An 18,984-nucleotide genomic window follows, 5' to 3' on the forward strand; every position below is an offset into this window, starting at 1 on the left:
ATATTCAAAAAAACACACTGAATTATGGATATCAAAATAACTCCTCTCCCCTACAATGGAGCTGACATTAGGGAGAATTTGGGTCAGTCCACCTGGGTTAATAATGCTTCTCTAACACAAAGATTTAAATGTATACTGTTAACACTAAGTGTTGCACTTATGCCTAGTCCACATGCAGGCTCAATTGGCTATTCTCTCACCATTTTTAACCTGGGGGGGGGGGGGGAAGAATCACTCCTTTTACGATCAGTTTGTATACGTGAACGAATGTCCTATGCTTCTTCACACTATAGTTGTATCAAACAGTTTTGCAAGTTCACCTTTTCATGCTGTGACCAGTTAAAAATAAGGGTTGAGCTGAAAAGAAGAGAGGAGTGAGTTGTTTTTTGCCCAGTTCTCGCACTGATTATAAAATTTCCCCTTCTGGCGAAAGAAGTCCTCCCTGTGTGTCATCCTGTGCTGCAATGGAATTGCCACAAGGAAAGAGAAGCAAAGTCCACCTTGTCAAGGCAGCTGGGCTGACACTCCTTGTCATCGCAATGTACAGTGGTGTACCTCGGGTTAAGAATTTAATTCGTTTTGGAGGTCTGTTCTTAACCTGAAGCACCACTTTAGCTAATGGGGCCTCCCACTGCCGCTGCACGATTTCTGTTCTCATCCTGAAGCAAGGTTCTTAACCCGAGGTACTATTTCTGGGTTAGCGGAGTCTGTAACCTGAAGCGTCTGTAACCTGTAATGTCTGTAACCTGAGGTACCACTGTACAAAATAAGGAGTTATTAATACCTGACTGCACTGGAAAGTTTTATTATATGTCTGACTCTGTTTTATATATTTCAGCATAAATAACATCAATTTATATGTATTTTAATTATTGATATTGCAATGAATTGCAAAAGTTATACTGTTTGTATTAAAATGAATGTTTTTTTGGGATCATCATAACACGTTCTGAGATGAATTGGTATTGGATTGTTCAGTGTAATGATGCATTTTTGCGGTTCTATTGCTACTGCAATACAAAATGTTTTGGGCATATTTATGTACAAAAGCAGCATACATATTGATATAATATAAACAACAACAAGAAGAACTTTTTTAATGATAATTAATTCCAGTGCTTCTGAACACTGCCCACTCATCTGATGAGACTCTCCACACCTAATGAAAGAGGTAATTGTTTTATGCCTCCTTGTGAAAGTTGATAAAGATCTTTGGTGACATCTGGAGAGGGAATGGCACTTATACCTTAATAACTAATTTTACAAGGTGGCTGAGGGGCACAGGGATATTATCTCCTTCAACTTCAAAAATTCACCATGCTGTTCTCTGATCCTTTTTAAGCAGTCTCCACAGTCAGCATGCATCCTGGATTTTCCATGAGACTGTGGAGAGCATCCAGAGGGTTGCTCTTTAAACAGTTGCAAGGAATAACATCCACACCTCTATACAACTCTCTGTCACCTTTCTCTTACTTTGGGGTGGGTAGAATTTCTTTTCACCTATTTCTCTGTCAATGGCTAGAAAAATGGACAAATTATCGCAGCAACTTTACTAATCTTAGTTGGATAGGCACCACTGGGTTTTCAGTTTCTGATTAACTTTCCTTTCAAATATTGGAACAAAAATTGAAATTACTGGAACAATGCCTAGGATATGGGACAATTACAAATGAGATGTCTATGTGCAAGACACCATCAGGTCACAACCAATGCATGTGCCAAAAATGCTGAATGCTGCTCATCATGGAACATTTTAGATTCCAGAATAGTATACCTGATAGTCAGTAAACAGAAATGTTACTCCCTAAAGATAACCATATATATATATATTATATATATATATATATATATATATATGCATATTTAATATTAATCAATATCTGAGGGGGGAGGGAAATACTTAAGAACATCAAATACAAATCACCATCAAAAGAACTGTAGCATCAGTACACTGAACACGAAAACTAGTTCTGTGATGTCAATTCACAAAATGAGTAAGATGAGCCAAAGACTCAGGAGGAAGCCAATCAATTTGCCAATTTCATGTACAACCTTTTCCAGGTGTATGCTAGCTTAAATATATATCATACCATGTTCATGTGTAGAAGCATATTTTCCTCAACTCATAGATTTCTTTTCACATACATTGCTAATCTGATTGTGTTTGGACATTCTGCTGGTTATTTGATGCATGGAATTAGTTTTCCTGAGTCATTTGTACTTTCCAGGTTCCATTGGCTTAAGTGCTCACCTTTGTCCCTTACATTAATTTCTAATCCTCTTCCCTGTACACCAACTCTTGTTCAGTCTACTTGACCATGAGAGTTATTAGGACATTTCTAAGCAAATTCAACTGACTAAATTCTGCTAATTTCTACTTATTGATCAGACTCTTTATCACAGGGAACCTGCGTCCCTTCACATGTTATTGAACTGTAACTCAAATCAGTCCAAGCCAGCATGGCCAGTGGTCAGGGATAATGGAAGCTGTGGTCTAAAAACAGGCTCCCCACCCGTTTTACAATAAATGCCCCAGTAAGAATGTTCCTCCCAAGAGGAAACAGGAGTAGATTTTCATAAAGTCTCGTTTAGAAAAACCTGTCATTGTTTCATTATCATCTATGACTGGGGCTGTTGTATCTCTCAGTGGGGTCTGCCATGTTAACGATATAACTGTGTATTCCTCAGCAGGAGGCCACACCTCATGGAGACAGATTAAAATGAAGAGCTTCTTAGATGACATTACAATGAAGCGGTTTCTACCTCTATTTTGGTGAATTTCATTGTAGTTTACAAGCCAGAATTTCAAAGCTAACTTACAAAGCCCTTAAATTAGTAAGCAGCATTAAGAGCACGCTATTCTTAGCTGGTTCTGGTTAGTAAGAAATAAGAAACTGCCAGGTTAATAAGAAATATAAAATCAGTTAAGTCGTATCTTCTCTCAGATGTATGTACTGTATGTGACAGTTTGCATACATCACCGGAGAGTGATAGTTCCTATATATCAGGCTTACTTGTGTGTGGCTTACCAAGCCCACCATCTAGGAAACCCATCAGAGGCTTGATAAATCTGTTGGCTTTGCTGCTTGCCTGTGACTATAAAACAGTGATGGGTATCAGGTACACTATATGGCTGGTGGGTGGCATGCTACATTGAGTAGAATTCAACATCATGCTACTACAAGTATTCCATCCACACAAGCATTCCAGCTTGCCACTTGAAATGACCCCCCTCCTCCCCTCCCCTGCATGTTCTTCTGGGAGTTCTCCCTACCTCTCATCAGATCCAAGGGCCATGAGCAGCAGACTTTATGGGGCAGAACCCCATTGTGCAAACAGGGCTTCCACTAATGGGGCTCCTTAAGTGAATCCCACCTTTGATTCTTGGTAGGCCACAAGTTGTATGGTACTTGGTAGTGCTTGTTATAGTTTAGACCAGGGGTAGGGAACTCCTAAATGAAGCTAATCCCAGTGGGGCTCACTGTCACTACAAATCCACTGATAGGTGCTCACAGTAAGCTCTAACTATTTCTTTGAAGCAGCATCCTTACTTGCCCCACACCTGACATCACATATGACTTCAGTGAGCATGGTTGCGTTTTGTGGTTCAAACCTGGGCCTGTGGCAGGCCTAATTAGGTTCATGAGTCAGAAGTTTCTCAAGCCTGCTGTAGACTCTCACTGGATGTTTCAGATGAAGTCAGCACCTGACACTGGTAAAGCATTTTACTCTCCAGTGAGGTTAGGGTATTCTATTTGGAGCTACCTCATTTAATCCTCACAACCACTTCATGGAAAAGCAACTACAAGATGAAATAAATTTGCCTTTAGGTTCTGAACAATGACTTAGGTTTCTCTGCTAAGGCAACTCTCTTTCAGTCCAGATAAGCTTACTGACAGTACTGAGTGCATTAGTAGCATGTGAAACAGCACTATTCAGGTTTATTGTCACAATTAAAGCACACAGACAGCATCTGTGAAAATGTGACTGAGCCATCAAGTAAGGTGCAGAATTGAAGTGAACCGTTATGCTAGCAACAAGAGATCAGCGATCGTTTACAAAACAAAAACAGAGTAAACAGTATGGACACTGATAGCCATTCACAAGCACTCTAGTTACAAATAGGAGTGTCCCTGTTTACACTGTTGCTGTCTCTATGGCTGAATGTACAGTAGATGGAATACTCCTGGGTATGTTGGCACAATGTCTGGGACAGTTTGCAAATCTTCTTCTGCTGTGAATCTTGTCACCTTGCTTGACAAGATCTTCTTGCATTCTCATAATCTAACATAAATGCTCTTTGAGTGGTTTCTGCATCTGAGTAAATGTGCCTCAAGCAGAATGTAAGTCAAGACTCAGGGGCTGGGGGGTGGGAAAGAAAGCTGCAGCAACTCTGTGCAACTTTTCTGTACAATATTTTGACATAGCTGTCAATGTTTCCCTTTATTTTAAAGGGAAATTCCCTTATTCCGAATAGGATTCCTTGCAAGAAAAGGGAATAGTTGACAGCTATGTAATTTTGGTGGAAGGTGATTCTATGAATTAACAAAAAAAACCCAAAACAAACAGCAAATGTATTATTTCTGTGACAGCAAATCTGTTGAAATGATTTCAGATGAGAGATGGTGTTGTCCGTCTTGTACAGGGCAAATTAAAAGAGGCTTTATGTGAGGTCCTTGAATGAGGAAAATGCTTGACATCCTAAGCCTAGAATCTGAATTCTATAGAAATAAAAATTTAAATCCAGTTTGCCAGCTGGGTCTTTCTGAGTGCAGATAACAGAAGCAAAGGGGCTGGATGGGTCAAGAAAGGGTCTTTACCATAGAAAAGAGGCTCTGTCCTTGTAGAACTAGTGAAACTTCCAAATCTTCTCTGAAATCTAAGGAACCAACAAACAGCAAGTGCTTCCTGCCTATGGACTCTATGAGGTGGTTTGCATGTAGAGAAGTTTGCAGCTACTGCATTCCCCACCCACCCACCCCCACCCCCCGTTTCTGTTGCTGCTGCAAGCTAAGCCTGGTTTGGCTGTGTTTCATCTATACCCAGGCTCATGGCTTTAATCCTCCTGACAATCCTTCAGCTACAATCCCAAGAACAAACCTTGGTAACAGTGTGTGTGTTTGGAGTCAGACAAATCACAAGCCTGTGTTCAGACAACATACCACACCATGGCTTAGATCGCAGTAGCAACAGGACCAGAGAAATAATAATACAGCTACAATCTCCTCTCCAGAAACCCACACACTTGTGTGTTCACACTCAGTCATAGCATGGCTTAGTATTACGTGCAAACCAGCTCGGTGTCTTGATGGCTATGTGCTACATCGAGGAATGGAGGCAGCATGGCTCTGAAAACCAGTTGCTTGTGCACAACAATGAAGGGGAGTGTTACTTTTGTGACTTGTTTGTGAGATTCCCAGAGGCATTTAGATGACCACTGTGGGAAATGGGATGTTGGACTAGGTGGCCTTTGGCTCTTCTTCTGTCTGTTCCTAGTCACATTTTGTGTTTCTCTCTTCCATAGGACTCACTGCCACTTGAGGAGTGAGTGGCTCAAAGCAGCAAGTAAAGAATATGGCACTATTTCAGGGGCCAGGTTTGTCCCATTGCACAGTCAGTTGCCAGTTTTTACCCCCACTGAACATCATTCAGATGAAACATTTTCTTTAAAAGACAGAAATGAGCTTCTTGCTATCTTCCTCCTCCCCTCTTTTAAGTGACACAGACCTTAACTTTCCCCCATTGGATTAAGTTAAATTACTTTTCCATTGATACTCACAGAATGAGGATAGAGGTTCTTCTGTTTAGTAAGTACAAGTAAGTAAGTACAAGATTTCAAAGTTCCAGAGCTATGCAAGTGAGCACTTGCGTTGAAATGATCCATTCATAATAACAGGGAAGGAATATGTATTTTCCCCCTCCCGTATGTCAACAATTGTGTGTACTTTTCATGAGACTCAGAAAAAAAGGGGGGGGGAGAAAACTAGTGGACAGATTATTTGTTGGCTTAGTAGATTAGAATCGAGAGCTTCTGTAAATTAAAAACAAAAGCAGCTTTGGAATGTACTTTACTGTTTCTGGAAACAAAGATCATTCTTCTCTTCTTTAGAATAATCAAAAATAAGAGTGTTTTTAGTCCCAATGCTTAGATTTATACTGCTCTGCACAATCTCTTCTATGACCTGTCAGAAATCACTATTTTTCATTTTTCTAGGAAATATTTATTTAGGTTTTGGTTGATTTGTGGTTCTTCTGGAAATTGTTTATGTTAACAAGGAAACTATCTCATTACAATCTTTTAAAAATGGTGCTTAATGTGAAAGTGAATGCATAACCCTGTAAACATTGTACAATAGCACCCATGTGGTTGGTTTTTTTTTAATGGTTTGCTTACAGGTCTAACTTCATTAAAGTTTATGTTCTAATTATGCAAGATTTTCCTTGTAATTTATTACAAAAAGTGTGAACGCATTCTTAAGAGGTAACGTCTGTTCTTTTGAACTGATTAAACCCCTTGGGCTATAATACATCTCATTAAGCTGGTGACATAAAAAAGAGGATAATCTTTAGTAAAGAGTGGATTCAGGAAACAGTGCACTGTTGATAAGACAGTTGTAGGGCAAAAGTGAAGGTGCATGACTGCGGGATACCTGATGACAGTCCTGATTATGTCACAATATGTTTTTCAATTCCTTCTTCTACACAATTAAAAAAAATGTACAACTTATCATGGCTCTCACACAAGAATGTAGCTTGTATGTAACTTGACTAGTGTGCTACAAATAATGGGTTGGGAACTACTGGTGCAGGGTTAATTTTGTCATTACAGTTTTAAGTAGTGGGATTACATACCAATTCAGACTACAGCATAGACTTTTCTCTCACGTCCCTAGAATTTAATTTGATTGTAACAAAACAAACCTACCTTAATCATTTCTTTCTTCCATCTGCTTGACCCTTAGCATGGTGAGCAGTGAAGACAGCGCAGAAACACGGATGAGAGATTGGATATCATGAGATTTTCCCAGGGGCAGAATCTGTAACAATGATGAAAACTGTGTAGCCACAGAATTGACTTTCTGATAACCATTCCCCCCCATAAATTAAGCTAAGAAAATCTTGTTGACTCTAAGGTTTTGATTTTTTAAAAGTGCTTTGCCAAAACCTGTATTCCACTTTATTGAAAGTTTCCTTCTCCCATGTAAGAGGCCTTTGATTTTCTACATCATTCATAGGAACTTAAGGTTTTATTGCTGTGAGGAGGTTGAGGGAACGGTATGTATTTTTGTTTCTGTTAAACCTTTCTCCAGCTCTCTGTAGTCTCTTTGGCTGTCTACACTCCCTGATCTGAAATGCTCAGTGGGGAGAGTTACTTCATGTCATCTTTCCCTAGGCTGTAATTGAAGTGTAGGGCACTGGCAAGGCTGGCTATCAAGCGCCTATGATTGGTGCACTTGCTGGTTGGGTTTTTAAGGGAAGTCCTTTCTTATTTAAAAAGGTAAAAGGAAACAAACACTTTCTGCAAGCATTACTTTAAAAGCAAAAAAAGGGGGGGGGGAATGAAATGATGATGATGATAATTATAATAATTTTCTGTTATGCACATGGTGGGTAGCATCCCAACTTCCAGGAAAACCCACTCCAAAACCTGGGGTTTCCAGAAAGTGTGGATGCCTGGGAAGGCTGACAAAAGCAGACCACTGGTAAAATAATTTGTAGAAAGAACACAAACACTTCTCAGTCACCTAAAAAATGAGGTAAATGCAGCATAAATAATGTATTCCCACCTGTGAGAATTCTACTAGTATTCTCTCTTTCCTTTGGTAAATTTTGAATGTGATTCTTTTGCTTATTAATTGACAGATAAAAGAAAAAAACAACAACCCACAAGCTTTTCAACTTTTTTTTTAATGCACTCAACTGTATACTCAAGTTTCAACTCTATAAGTAAAGCAATTGTGGAAGGTTGCATCAAAGTTTTAAATCCCAAGAACAATTTAATCCAGGCTATGACTCCCTGGAAAAGACCCTGATGTTGGGAAAGATTGAGGGCACCAGGAGAAGGGGACGACAGAGGACGAGATGGTTGGATAGTGTTCTCGAAGCTACCAGCATGAGTTTGACAAGCTGCGGAAGGCAGTGGAAGACAGGAGTGCCTGGCGTGCTCTGGTCCATGGGGTCATGAAGAGTCGGACACGACTAAACAGCAACAACAAATGGCATTGAATCCTTTCCCCATAGTTGGATTAACAGCTGAACAACAGGCTAGGACCAAACAAGAAACCTATTGCTCCCGTTAAAATGTTTATACCAAGAAAAGCTATGCCTGTTGAACATCTGCCCGTTACACTGCTGTATACGAGCCTCACCAGAGGTATAAAAAGTTGGTCCATCCACTGCTCACTATTTGCTTTCCTTCTATGATGTCCCATTATATGTAACTGCATTTTCTACCTGCTAATGCAGCATGTAATACTGGTCTTGTCCATGCTGTTGGATGACTATTTGGTAAGAGCAGTAGTGACAGTGGGAGAAACTGACAGTGCTTTATTCTTGCCAGCGAATTTCAAAGAATGGTTGTGGTTCTTATATCAAAAAGTGCAACTTTGAAAAGGTGGCCCTTAAATGGGAGCTGAATCAAATTAATCCACTATCCTTAGTCTCTACAGGTACAAACAATTTAAATGCCTTTAACTATCAGAACAAGCACTGTCTCTGTTGCCTTTTCAGTGCCTACTAAGACTTTCCTCTTTCAACAAGTCTTTTAAGTTGCGCTCTTTCCCAGTCTGCATCTATAATGGAATTGTTTTTAATGTTTTAATAAAGTTTTATCAGTTATTGCTTACTATCCTGGGCTCTTTTGGGCTGAAGGGCATGATATAAATTAAATAAAATTGCAGAGGTTCTGAAACTGTTTACTTTCAAGGCCTGCTTGAGACATGGCTTAAACATTACTTAGGGCCACCAGTCACAAAATGGTGGAGCAAAGGCAGCTGGTCACAAAATGGCGGCAGCCATCAGCATTTTAATGGATATCAGAAGAAAGTGGTGCCAGTTAATCTTTGGAAATGGCTAAATTCTTTACTACAGCGTTTTCCTTGTAGCAAGGAGTTCTGAATATCAGCTCTCCTCACACTAAGTATAGGCATTTGCTCTGGAGGTATTGTGATTCAGCCTCCCCGTTTTAGGCAGAATTTGCTGATCTAGAGGCTCTAATTGGAAAATACTTTTTCTTTTAATATTTTTCACTTCCCACCCCCAGATGCCCTTCAAAGTATTTTTACCCATGTCCTGTAATTTCTGCTCCCATTCTCCTGTCACACTCATATTGTAATTTATTCCCCACTGACCAACCCGCCCTCCCCCCCCAAAAAAAAACTTGTGGTTTTCTTTTCATGCCTCCTTTCCGTACCTTTTACAACCACTCCTTCCTATTTTAAGAACTTTTCTCTCTTACCCCCTTCCTTACCATTACCAGTTTATTAAGCAAGTTAGTAAATATTGACCTTTTCTTGCTTGTTCTAATTTCCTTCAGTGCATGGTCTGATCCTTTCTTTTCAGAGGAAGGAGACATTCTCGTCCCCCGCCCTTTTTACTCAGCTCACAAACCGTTGCAGGTGCTGCTGTTGATCCAGCCAAAAGCCTATGTCATAGCTAGGAGGTGGGGCACTGAGAAGGCAATGGTCAATGTATGGGACTGAGATCCCTCTAAAAGTGCCCCATGATCCAAGGGCTACCGATTGAGAAGCACTGCACTCAGTGCCAGATTTACGTATAAGCTATACAACTATAGCTTAGGGCCCCAGTCTCTTGCCCCCCCACCAAATAAATAAAGAAAAAAACCCTGAATGTACATTTCCAAAATATAAGATAAAAAAAACAAAACCTACATACAGCAACAATTTGTGTGGTGTAGGCTCCTATGATGTAAGTAATGCCCCCCCCCCCCGCTAGCCTGCTCCCTAAAATATCACTGGTTAGATACCTATTAGGTCCATAAATTACCATATAGCATATATTCAACACAAAAAACAGCAACAATTTGTTGCTGACGAAGGACAGCTAAACATATAAAGGGCCCCATTACCTTCAGTAGCTTCGGGCCTCATCAAACCTAAATCCGGCCCTGACAGCTCTGTGGCCTACACAAATCCTTGCTAGAAATACTGAACACCCTCCTGTTAACACACACACTTTCTGCACAATAAACTCTGCAGATTCAATTCCCAACCCCTTTGTAAAATCATACCTCAACAGGATAGCACCGTTGTTCCCTTGCGGGGCTCCAAAAGACTGTTTGCTCAAAAAAGTGGGGAAGGATCAGTGCAGAACAGGTGTTCCAGTAACAGGCATCTGATTGGCTCAGATGAAAATTCATGCACCTGATGGTCAGACAGGCAGATAATTCAGAAGGGAAGCCAAAATCCTAAATTACTTAATTGGCTCATAAGGAGGACTCCTATTGGCTAGTGGTACTGATCAGAGTCAGATAACCGAAGGACAAAAGAATCCCTCAGCCTTGCTTAACCCTTTCCTATCAATATGTGAGAGTTGTTACTTTCACCTAGGTGAGAGGGAAGGGAACAGCTCTCTGTAGTGAGATTTTGTGATGAGCTGTGATGTGAAGACAGCAGAGTGGCCACCACAGGAGACGGGCAGAAACAACTCCAGGAAGTTAGACATCTTAGTAAATGGAAATTTTAAGGGTATGAGTTTAGGGTGACAGGATAGAGGCTGAGCTATGGTTTGGGATGCTGGTTTTTATTGGGGTGGGGGCAGATTGTGAATCTGCTGATCAGACAAAGTATCTGCATGAAGTCTGAGCTCAAAGGGCTGGTGCATGAGTGTTACTATATCTGAAAAAACCGCTAGTGAGAAAAATAGGGTGAAATGGTAAAGGCGAGAGAGCCATTGTTTGTAACCACCTGGTTCAGACCCCATATTTGTTTAGATTGTAACGTTCTTCTGTCCTGTGTTATGAATGGAGTGATTGGAAAATAATATGAACTGTACATGCAGGTGTAGGTATTATTCAGCAGACCAGACTGCCATAGCCATTTGCTACTTACTTGCATATGGGACCAAGTAAGAGGGTTAGGACAGCAGTCAGGAAGAGAAACTTAAGGACACAGAGGGAAGTCACACGTTAAGGGAACAGCTACCAGGAAGTGATTCCATACAGAAAGTACAGAGGAAGAGTACGAGGGAGTTAGGAGTCATAGAAAGCTTGTTTAAATAAAGTATTTTGTTTTATAGTACTCCTACCTGATCCTTAGTGATAATTAACACCACTTGAAACATGCACAGGGTTATTTAATATGAACTCCAAGCTGTTGTGAACTACAAGACCAAAACATGTAACCTTCTCGATTTGGTAAATTTTCTCTCTTGTTTCTTGCAAATGTTTAATGTAGTTATCTCCTTTCCAGATCTAATATACTTTGTTTCTGGGTGTGCATGCTTTGGGCTGAGTACACACATTTTATTTTAGCACCAACAATCTGAGTATTTATATTTTCTATGTAGTCCAGATGCACTACAAATCTGCACCTAGTAAGAACTGGTTTCATTCTGCAGAATTTGTTTTGAGTGCAAGCTAGAATCTCTTCTTCGGCAAGTCCATATATGTCCTAGATTAGGCATGGCCAAAGTTCATTTTGGGGGCCTAATCAGGCCCGCCGGTCGTTTTAATCCAGCCCCTGTGGCAGTTTATTACCTAGGGTAAAATCCTAAAAAAAACCTCAACAATTCCAACCCTTAAAAAAGCTCATTAACTTCAATCCTTAAAAAAAGCTGGCCCTCTTTGAAAAATGTTTGGACACCACTGTCCTAGATGAATGTTTTGGACATATAGGAAATAGTTGATTTCTTTTCTATACTATTTCAGCCAGTCCAGGATATGCAGCTGTCCATTCCTGAACAAGGAGGGGGGCATTATTCCCAGCTGCTGTACTTAAGACAGTTGAGTTACCAAGGCCACCAAGTTAGGTTTCAGTTTGCCTTTTTATTTAGAGTGATTTTAATTCTATTCTGGGGTTGCTGTGGGTTTTGTATGTCTTGGCACTGCAATATGTTCTAGGGGAAATCCTACAAGCCTCGTTAAGAAGCCTGACCACATCATACCCTCTCTTTGGCACAATGTACACTACTAGTTTTCTTGGCTCTAGTATGTAAATCTCTTTTGATAGAAGGATTTCCATTTCCACATGTCAGCGAAATGAGCCCATGGACACCCAGATCTTTCGGTATGTTTCTTGTAGCTTATTCAGAACTTGAATGCTGGAAGCTAAACTTATCAGTTGTGCTCTCTCAATACAAATGGAATGACACTCAAAATAAATGTTAAGAAGTTCTCAGCACTGATGGGCTGATGTTTCCTCATAGTTCCTCATAGTATATTGCTCCTGATAATATCTCTACCTTTCTTCCAGGTACCATCAGCCACAGCCAGCTTGGCCAGTGGTCAGGGATGATGGCAGCCTAACAACATCTAGAAGACAGCATGTTGGTTACCTCATTTCTATGACTTAGAAATATGGTGGGCACAATCCAGAAAAAAGTTAGTAGGGAGTAAGTCCCTTTAAAAAAAAAAGGTATTGACTATTCTCAATTAATGTTGCTGGGTTGTGCCCAGTGCCTCTGATATTCTAGAACTAAGTTGAACTGAAGGGTCTGAGTGTCACAAACATCTTCCCCCACCTTCTTTTGGGTGGTTGAAAAGAGGGGTCACTTTTTTAGAAAAAGGTTTACAGCTGAGGTATCTTGAATGTTTTAAAAAACTCGAGACAGTTATGTGCATCAGTGCACAGCAACAGATCTTTAAGTATTCTAATATGAACTAGCATATGCATTAGTGTACAGCAACAGGCTTAAAGAAAAGAGGCCATTAATGAGCATTAGCGCACAGGGCAGGATTTTAAAAGAGCCTTTTACGTTCTGCAATTGTTTTTAAAGCCAGGCATTAATCAGTACATCAGTGCACAGCAAGGGTGTTTAAAAATTTTCTGCTAATGTGCAGCAGCATGTGCAACAGCACACAACAACAAGGGTGCAATAAAAATGTGGGCCATGTTCTCTCATAGATACTGCTACTACCAAACATAGACAACAGACGCAAATGCAGTGGCTGCAAACAGGAACAAGTTATGAAAAACCAGAGGATTTTCACAAACCTTTTCAAGTCCTGGAAAAGACTGTTTTCACACTAAGCCATTGTCAAATCTGCCCCCTGTTAATTGACCCATCCACAGTTCTCACAACCTCAGCCTCTGGTTCAATTTTTATTTTTACTAACTTAAGATGGGTACATAACAATGTTAATTGTGGGAAAACATTATTTTTGTTACCCTTTGAATTCAGTGCTTCTTTTTAACCTATTCTCAATTAATACATTTTCTCTCTCGTTGCATTCCATAGCACACACTGAATTCAATCTCCACACTACCACACACCTGTCTGTTATGCTTCTCTCTGCTCCCTATTTGTTTTGTCTTCTGCCAAAAAGCAGATTACAGACTGCTTTTCTGTTTTAATTACGGCGCACTCTAAAACAGTTTGTACTGGATTGGAGCTAAAATTTCTCAGAAGACATTACTCTAAGAAATGTCCATAGGAAAAGAAAGGTTATGTTGCAGAATTTTCTCTTAATAGTCTCTCTCCCCCCCCCCCCCAGTTATGGCTGCAATTCCCGCCCCCTGGAATGATGCTGAGTTGAGGGCATTGTGAAGGATGTAAATTGGCAGCCAATTGCTGTTCTTGCCATTTTCGGATACAGCAGCTAAGGGGGAATAAGAAAGATGCTTCGCTCCTGCAAATGGTGGTGGTTACGCCCCTCCCCTCTTGAGACACTGGAGAAATTCTCCTCCCCAGGCTAGGAAAAGTAGGTGAAATTCTCTCTTCCCTTCCACTATCCCCAATATCTCTTCCCACAAATAAGGTATAGGATTTTGAGCAGCCATTTGTGCACAGCTCCAGCATGTGTTCCAGGTGGTGTTAAGAACCAATCAGGAACAATATAAAACAAATAACTTTATTCAACTCCAAACTCGCTCTGTCTCTCATGCTCTCTCTCTGTACTCTCACTTCCTGGTAGATGTATGCTTAATCTGTGCCTTTCCCCCCTTTGGGCCACTAGCTTTCTCTCCTAGGAGGAGGAGGAGGAACCAGCAACTGGAGCTGCACCGGCCCCAACCATGAGGATGTCTCATTTGTAGGTAGGTCTCAGGGTGCCCTAAATCTGGTGCTGAATTAGTTCCACATACATTGGTGCAATATATTCAGGAATGGTTCCATATCAATAAATAATAATGATAACTTACTGCACTTTGTGTTATCTTTGACATATAATGTAAGACCTCTCAGAATATAACTTATTCCATCCTTTCTATATATTTTATAGACAACAACAGCATTCCATTCATCATTTTGTGACTAACTTTTGGATATGCGTGTTGTCCATATTTTACAATTGGGTGTTTGAACCCCTGTAGATATAAAAAGAGGAGGGCCGGGGATGTCACATTCTGCCATCCTCTTTCTGCATACACTTATTATTATTACAGCAGATAGTACAGAGCAGGCACACCCAAATTCGACCCTCCAGATGTTTTGGGACTACAACTCCCATCATCCTTAGCTAACAGGACTAGTGGTCAGGGATGATGGGCTTTCTAGTCCCAAAACATCTGGAGTTTGGGGATGCCTGGTATAGAGCTATTTAAATTAAGCTATTTTGGATTGAACCAACCATTGAACCCTGATAATTCCCCTCCTTTTCAGAATCTGAAACCATTTTAAGGGTTCTAGTCATAAAACTTCCTGGCGTACAGTTCCTGCTGCTCATGATCGTATGGAAAAGATACTGGAAAAACAAGACATCTCTATTCTCTAGTGTTGTGAAGACTTACATGAATACGCGAAGACTTACATGAATACCAGAACAGGTTCAACTGCCAGGATAAAAGTTCATTATTAAAAGACCCTGCATCCTTTTCACTAGGAACACGGGTGGCACTGTGGTCTAAACCACAGAGCCTAGGGCTTGCCGATCAGAAGGTCGGTGGTTCAAATCCCTGTGATGGGGTGAGCTCCTGTTGCTCGGTCCCTGCTCCTGCCAACCTAGCAGTTCAAAAGCACGCCAAAGTGCAAGTAGATAAATAGGTACCACTCCGGCGGGAAGGTAAACGGTGTTTCCGTGCGCTGCTCTGATTCACCAGAAGCTGCATAGTCATGCTGGCCACATGACCCGGAAGCTGTACACTGGCTCCCTCGGCCAGTAAAGCGAGATGAGCGCCGCAACCCCAGAGTCGTTCGCGAATGGTCCTAATGGTCAGGGGTCCCTTTACCTTTTTATTCTTTTCACTATAATGGAATCATTTTGTGGAACTATTTGTGATCGACCTGTAAGACTCATTGCAGAATTACTGCCTTGCCTTTTGAAGTCAAATTGCTGTTCGTAGTTAAGGGCAGCTCTACTTGTAAAAATCCATGCTTCCTGGTCTAGGCCCAGTAAGTTACTTAGTACTATCAATTATTATCACATCCTATATGTATAATTTCTGTGTCTATCAGAATTAATCTCACTTTTCCTCTTAATAGGGAGAGATTTTTTTTCTTTTCCAAATCTCTCTGCGTGTTTTGAATTGTAGGATAAGCGAAGCACTGTGATATAGAAAATAAGTCACCTAACTTTTTAACATAGGTTAAAAATTAATACAGCAAACACTCAGCATTACAAGCACCAGATTGCCATAACATATCTCATTTGTGTAGTTCTGGTCTTGGTTCCAGTTATTTTTCAGAATTTTGCAAAATTAATATATAATTCACACCACCATTGATTCCGCAGTTCTAGGCCTATTTAACATAGGGGTAAGTTACCTCAAAATCGGAGGGATTTACTCTTGAGTAAACATGCACAGGGCTCAGCTATATTTGACTGTCTTTTGGTTTCAAGCAGTTAAAGAGAAAGAAAAAAGAAACTTACTGCTTCAGGTAAAATATTACTTCCTAAATCAAACCATAGCCAAGTGCACTGTTAAGACATTTAGAAAGTTCCTAAACGATTTCCATGTTCAGAAATATTTTATGTAGTCTATTCAGTTACATTCTTGGAATAGTACATAATTGCTTTCCTGGGCTGATGTTGATGCAAATACTCCACCCCACACAACCCGCTTTTCTACCGGAGAGGTAATTCTGATATTAAGAACAGATACTGCTTTTGAATAGGACATTGTTTTGTGGCCAGATCAGTAGCAGCTACCTCCTGTTTCCTCCTTGCAGTTTCCATTCAAGATTTGAACAACATAACAGGACAAAAGGGAGACAGAATTTTGAAAATTGCAGACCTGTGTGGATTGTGTTTTGCTTTACTCTCAGCAATGTTCATTAATTCTTCTACTACCATCAGATGTGTGTGTGTATTTCACAGTAACTAGCAAAGAATTACCATTTGTTGATGTCAGCCTCTGTCCTTTATTTTAATGAGAATGCCAGCTCTAAATCCCCTCTGATCACTTTTATTTCTTACTGGGACTAAATAAGGATATTCCCAGTGGTGTATTAATCTCGGTTGGCACGGTTTTAATCAACTGATCTCAAAGAGGCTATGGACTCACAAGCAGCTTGCCACCCACTTGGGCTCTTTCTACACTAATAGGGTTGACTATGTTACATAGAATGTCTGCTGCTCACACTGTAATTTAAGCCAAGCTGTGTTTTAAAAAAACAAAAATCACGCTCTCTCTGCAGGCACAGAGAAAGTTGTCTTTTTGTTTTGTTTCATAGCATCGAGACTGAAGAACAGAACGAGCAGTAGCACACCAAGGGCTTTAAAAACACATTTCGTACCAGTTGAAAAACTGCATAGCAATTAAGTCTATCCCCCCACCCCACTTCAATCCTTTCGGAGAGAAAGTCTTTATGTTTTGCCATAGGTTTTCAAATCTTCATTGAAATTGCCAGGGTGAAGGAGGAAACAATTACAGGATGCTGGCTTTCAAAGTGTCTGGGATTGCCAAATAAGTTTATCTTTTTTTTCTCATCGTGGATAAAAACATGCTAAACCTTAAACCAAATTGTTAAACTGAAACGCATGGGAGTTGCCAACCTCTCCCTCTGCTTTTTTGTTTTACGCTGGGTTTGTTTGGATGGGTTTTCCATAGCCCTCTTTTTGCCAGTGACGACTTTTGAAGATAGTATGTTTTGAATTTGCTGAGAGATCTACTGCTCTGTGCTCAGTTTTCGGGGCTTTTAGAAAGCATTCAGTAATGCCCATTTGGTTATAAGAAAAAATTATGAGCTGACAGGTTAAATATAATTATAGTGGGTATTCCGTACAAGAAGAAAGAGGTGCCTTTTAAAGCCATCTCAGCAATCTGTTTGCACTCGTTTCATTCATAGAAATAGGTTTTCTGAGGGGGTGGGTAGTGGTAGCAAGGGGGCATGTGTTCTAAAAAAAAAAAAAAAGTTTCTTAAGGCTTAATGCAAATTTGAAAAAGTTGCAGAGATTTTATACGATGAAGGCAATGGCATTTGCATTAGTATTTGGTTGTTACAACTTTCACGGTGTATGTGTAACAGCCTGAAATCCAGAAAAGCTGGAAATCCGGAAAAGCCGGATTTTGAGAAGGGATCAAAGGAAGTCATACATAGCCATAGTGGCCTCTGCTCAAACCCCTCCAAGCCCAGGTCTGGTTAAATTTACTTGATCCCAGTGAAAGGAATGGAGCAAGTTAGCCGTGACTGGCTTAGGTGACATTGCTTTCAATGGGACTCACTGCACTATCTTATAATGTGTTTACTTGGGGCTTCCTTGCAGGTAATGTACAGACAAATTTCTCATGTTGCAATGATATTGAGTAAAATGCAGTCCAATTCTATGAATGTTTACTCAGAAGTATGTCCCACGTAGCTCTATGGGATAAATGTGCATATAATTTCCACCAAGAGTCATAGGCTTGTAACAAGTGATGGTTTTGCACAATTTGTGGAAGGCATTTAAGATTTCTGAGGTGGTGGTTTAGAACTTTGGTTCAGATGCACATTAAGTGGTATAAGGGAGGGAATATGAATCTCTTCTGATTATTTTTAACTGTTCATAGTAATAAAGGGACGCCAGACCATTAAGTCCAATCGTGACCGACTCTGGGGTTGCGGCGCTCATCTCGCTTTATTGGCCGAGGGAGCTGGTGTACAGCTTCTGGGTCATGTGGTCAGCATGACTAAGCCGCTTCTGGCGAACCAGAGCAGTACACAGAAACACCGTTTACCTTCCCGCCGGAGCGGTACCTATTTATCTACTTGCACTTTGACATGCTTTCGAACTGCTAGGTGGGCAGGAGCAGGGACAAAGCAACGGGAGCTCACCTTGTCGCATGGATTTGAACCGCCGACCTTCTGATTGGCAAGCCCTAGGCTCTGTGGTTTAACCCACAGCGCCACCCGCATCCCTTGTTCATAGTAATATGTACACACATATGGAATAGACAGTAATTGGGGTTTTTTTGGGGGGGGGGAATCCAGTACTTTTGGCATTCCAGAAATGAAATGGAAGGGTTCCACAAGGAAGGCTTACTTTGGCACTGGCCACAGCACCAACCTCTCCAGCCACTTACAAGGGGTTGAACTAGTTGACCCTTAGGAATCCCTTCCAATTTTTCGATTTCTCAAAGCCAGGTGGCCTCCCTCTCCCTGTCCTCGTATTACCTGGGGCACTTGCCGCACTGGCTCCAGGGACTTCAGCACTTCCTGCACCTGCCCTGCCCCAACCATCGTGAATGCCACAAGTGAGGTGACCAGGGCGCACATAGCCAGCAGCAGAGCGCAGCACCTGGCAGGGAAAGCATGTCACATGCTGTGGCGGCCAGGCTCTGGTGGGGCTTTACTCACATCATGGCTTCCCATGAGATTGAATGTCTTGGGGGGGGGGGTGAGGTGCTGGTACTGCGTATTGTTGAATACCACCAGAAAAAAAAAGCACTG

The 18,984-nt window shown here is 40.9% G+C and overlaps 1 protein-coding gene across 14 annotated transcripts in view; it reads right to left on the reverse strand.

Annotated features, from left to right (window-relative positions):
• Nucleotides 1–18,984, reverse strand: part of LOC310664225 (uncharacterized protein) — a 170,504-nt gene that overhangs the window by 111,297 nt on the left and 40,223 nt on the right. For all 14 annotated transcript variants that reach the window (XR_014504815.1, XR_014504816.1, XR_014504817.1 and 11 more), the window contains 2 exons: nt 10,250–10,382; nt 6,926–7,037 (listed from right to left, as the gene is read on the reverse strand). Coding sequence is in view for 4 of the 14 variants with exons in the window: in XM_083413099.1 (XP_083269225.1) it covers nt 6,927–7,037; nt 10,250–10,382 (244 nt within the window). In the remaining 10 variants the exon portion in view is untranslated. The remainder of the gene's footprint in view (nt 1–6,925; nt 7,038–10,249; nt 10,383–18,984) is intronic.

This window comes from Podarcis tiliguerta (genome assembly GCF_965153285.1).
Source record: "Podarcis tiliguerta genome assembly, chromosome: 1".
Lineage (NCBI taxonomy): Eukaryota > Metazoa > Chordata > Lepidosauria > Squamata > Lacertidae > Podarcis > Podarcis tiliguerta.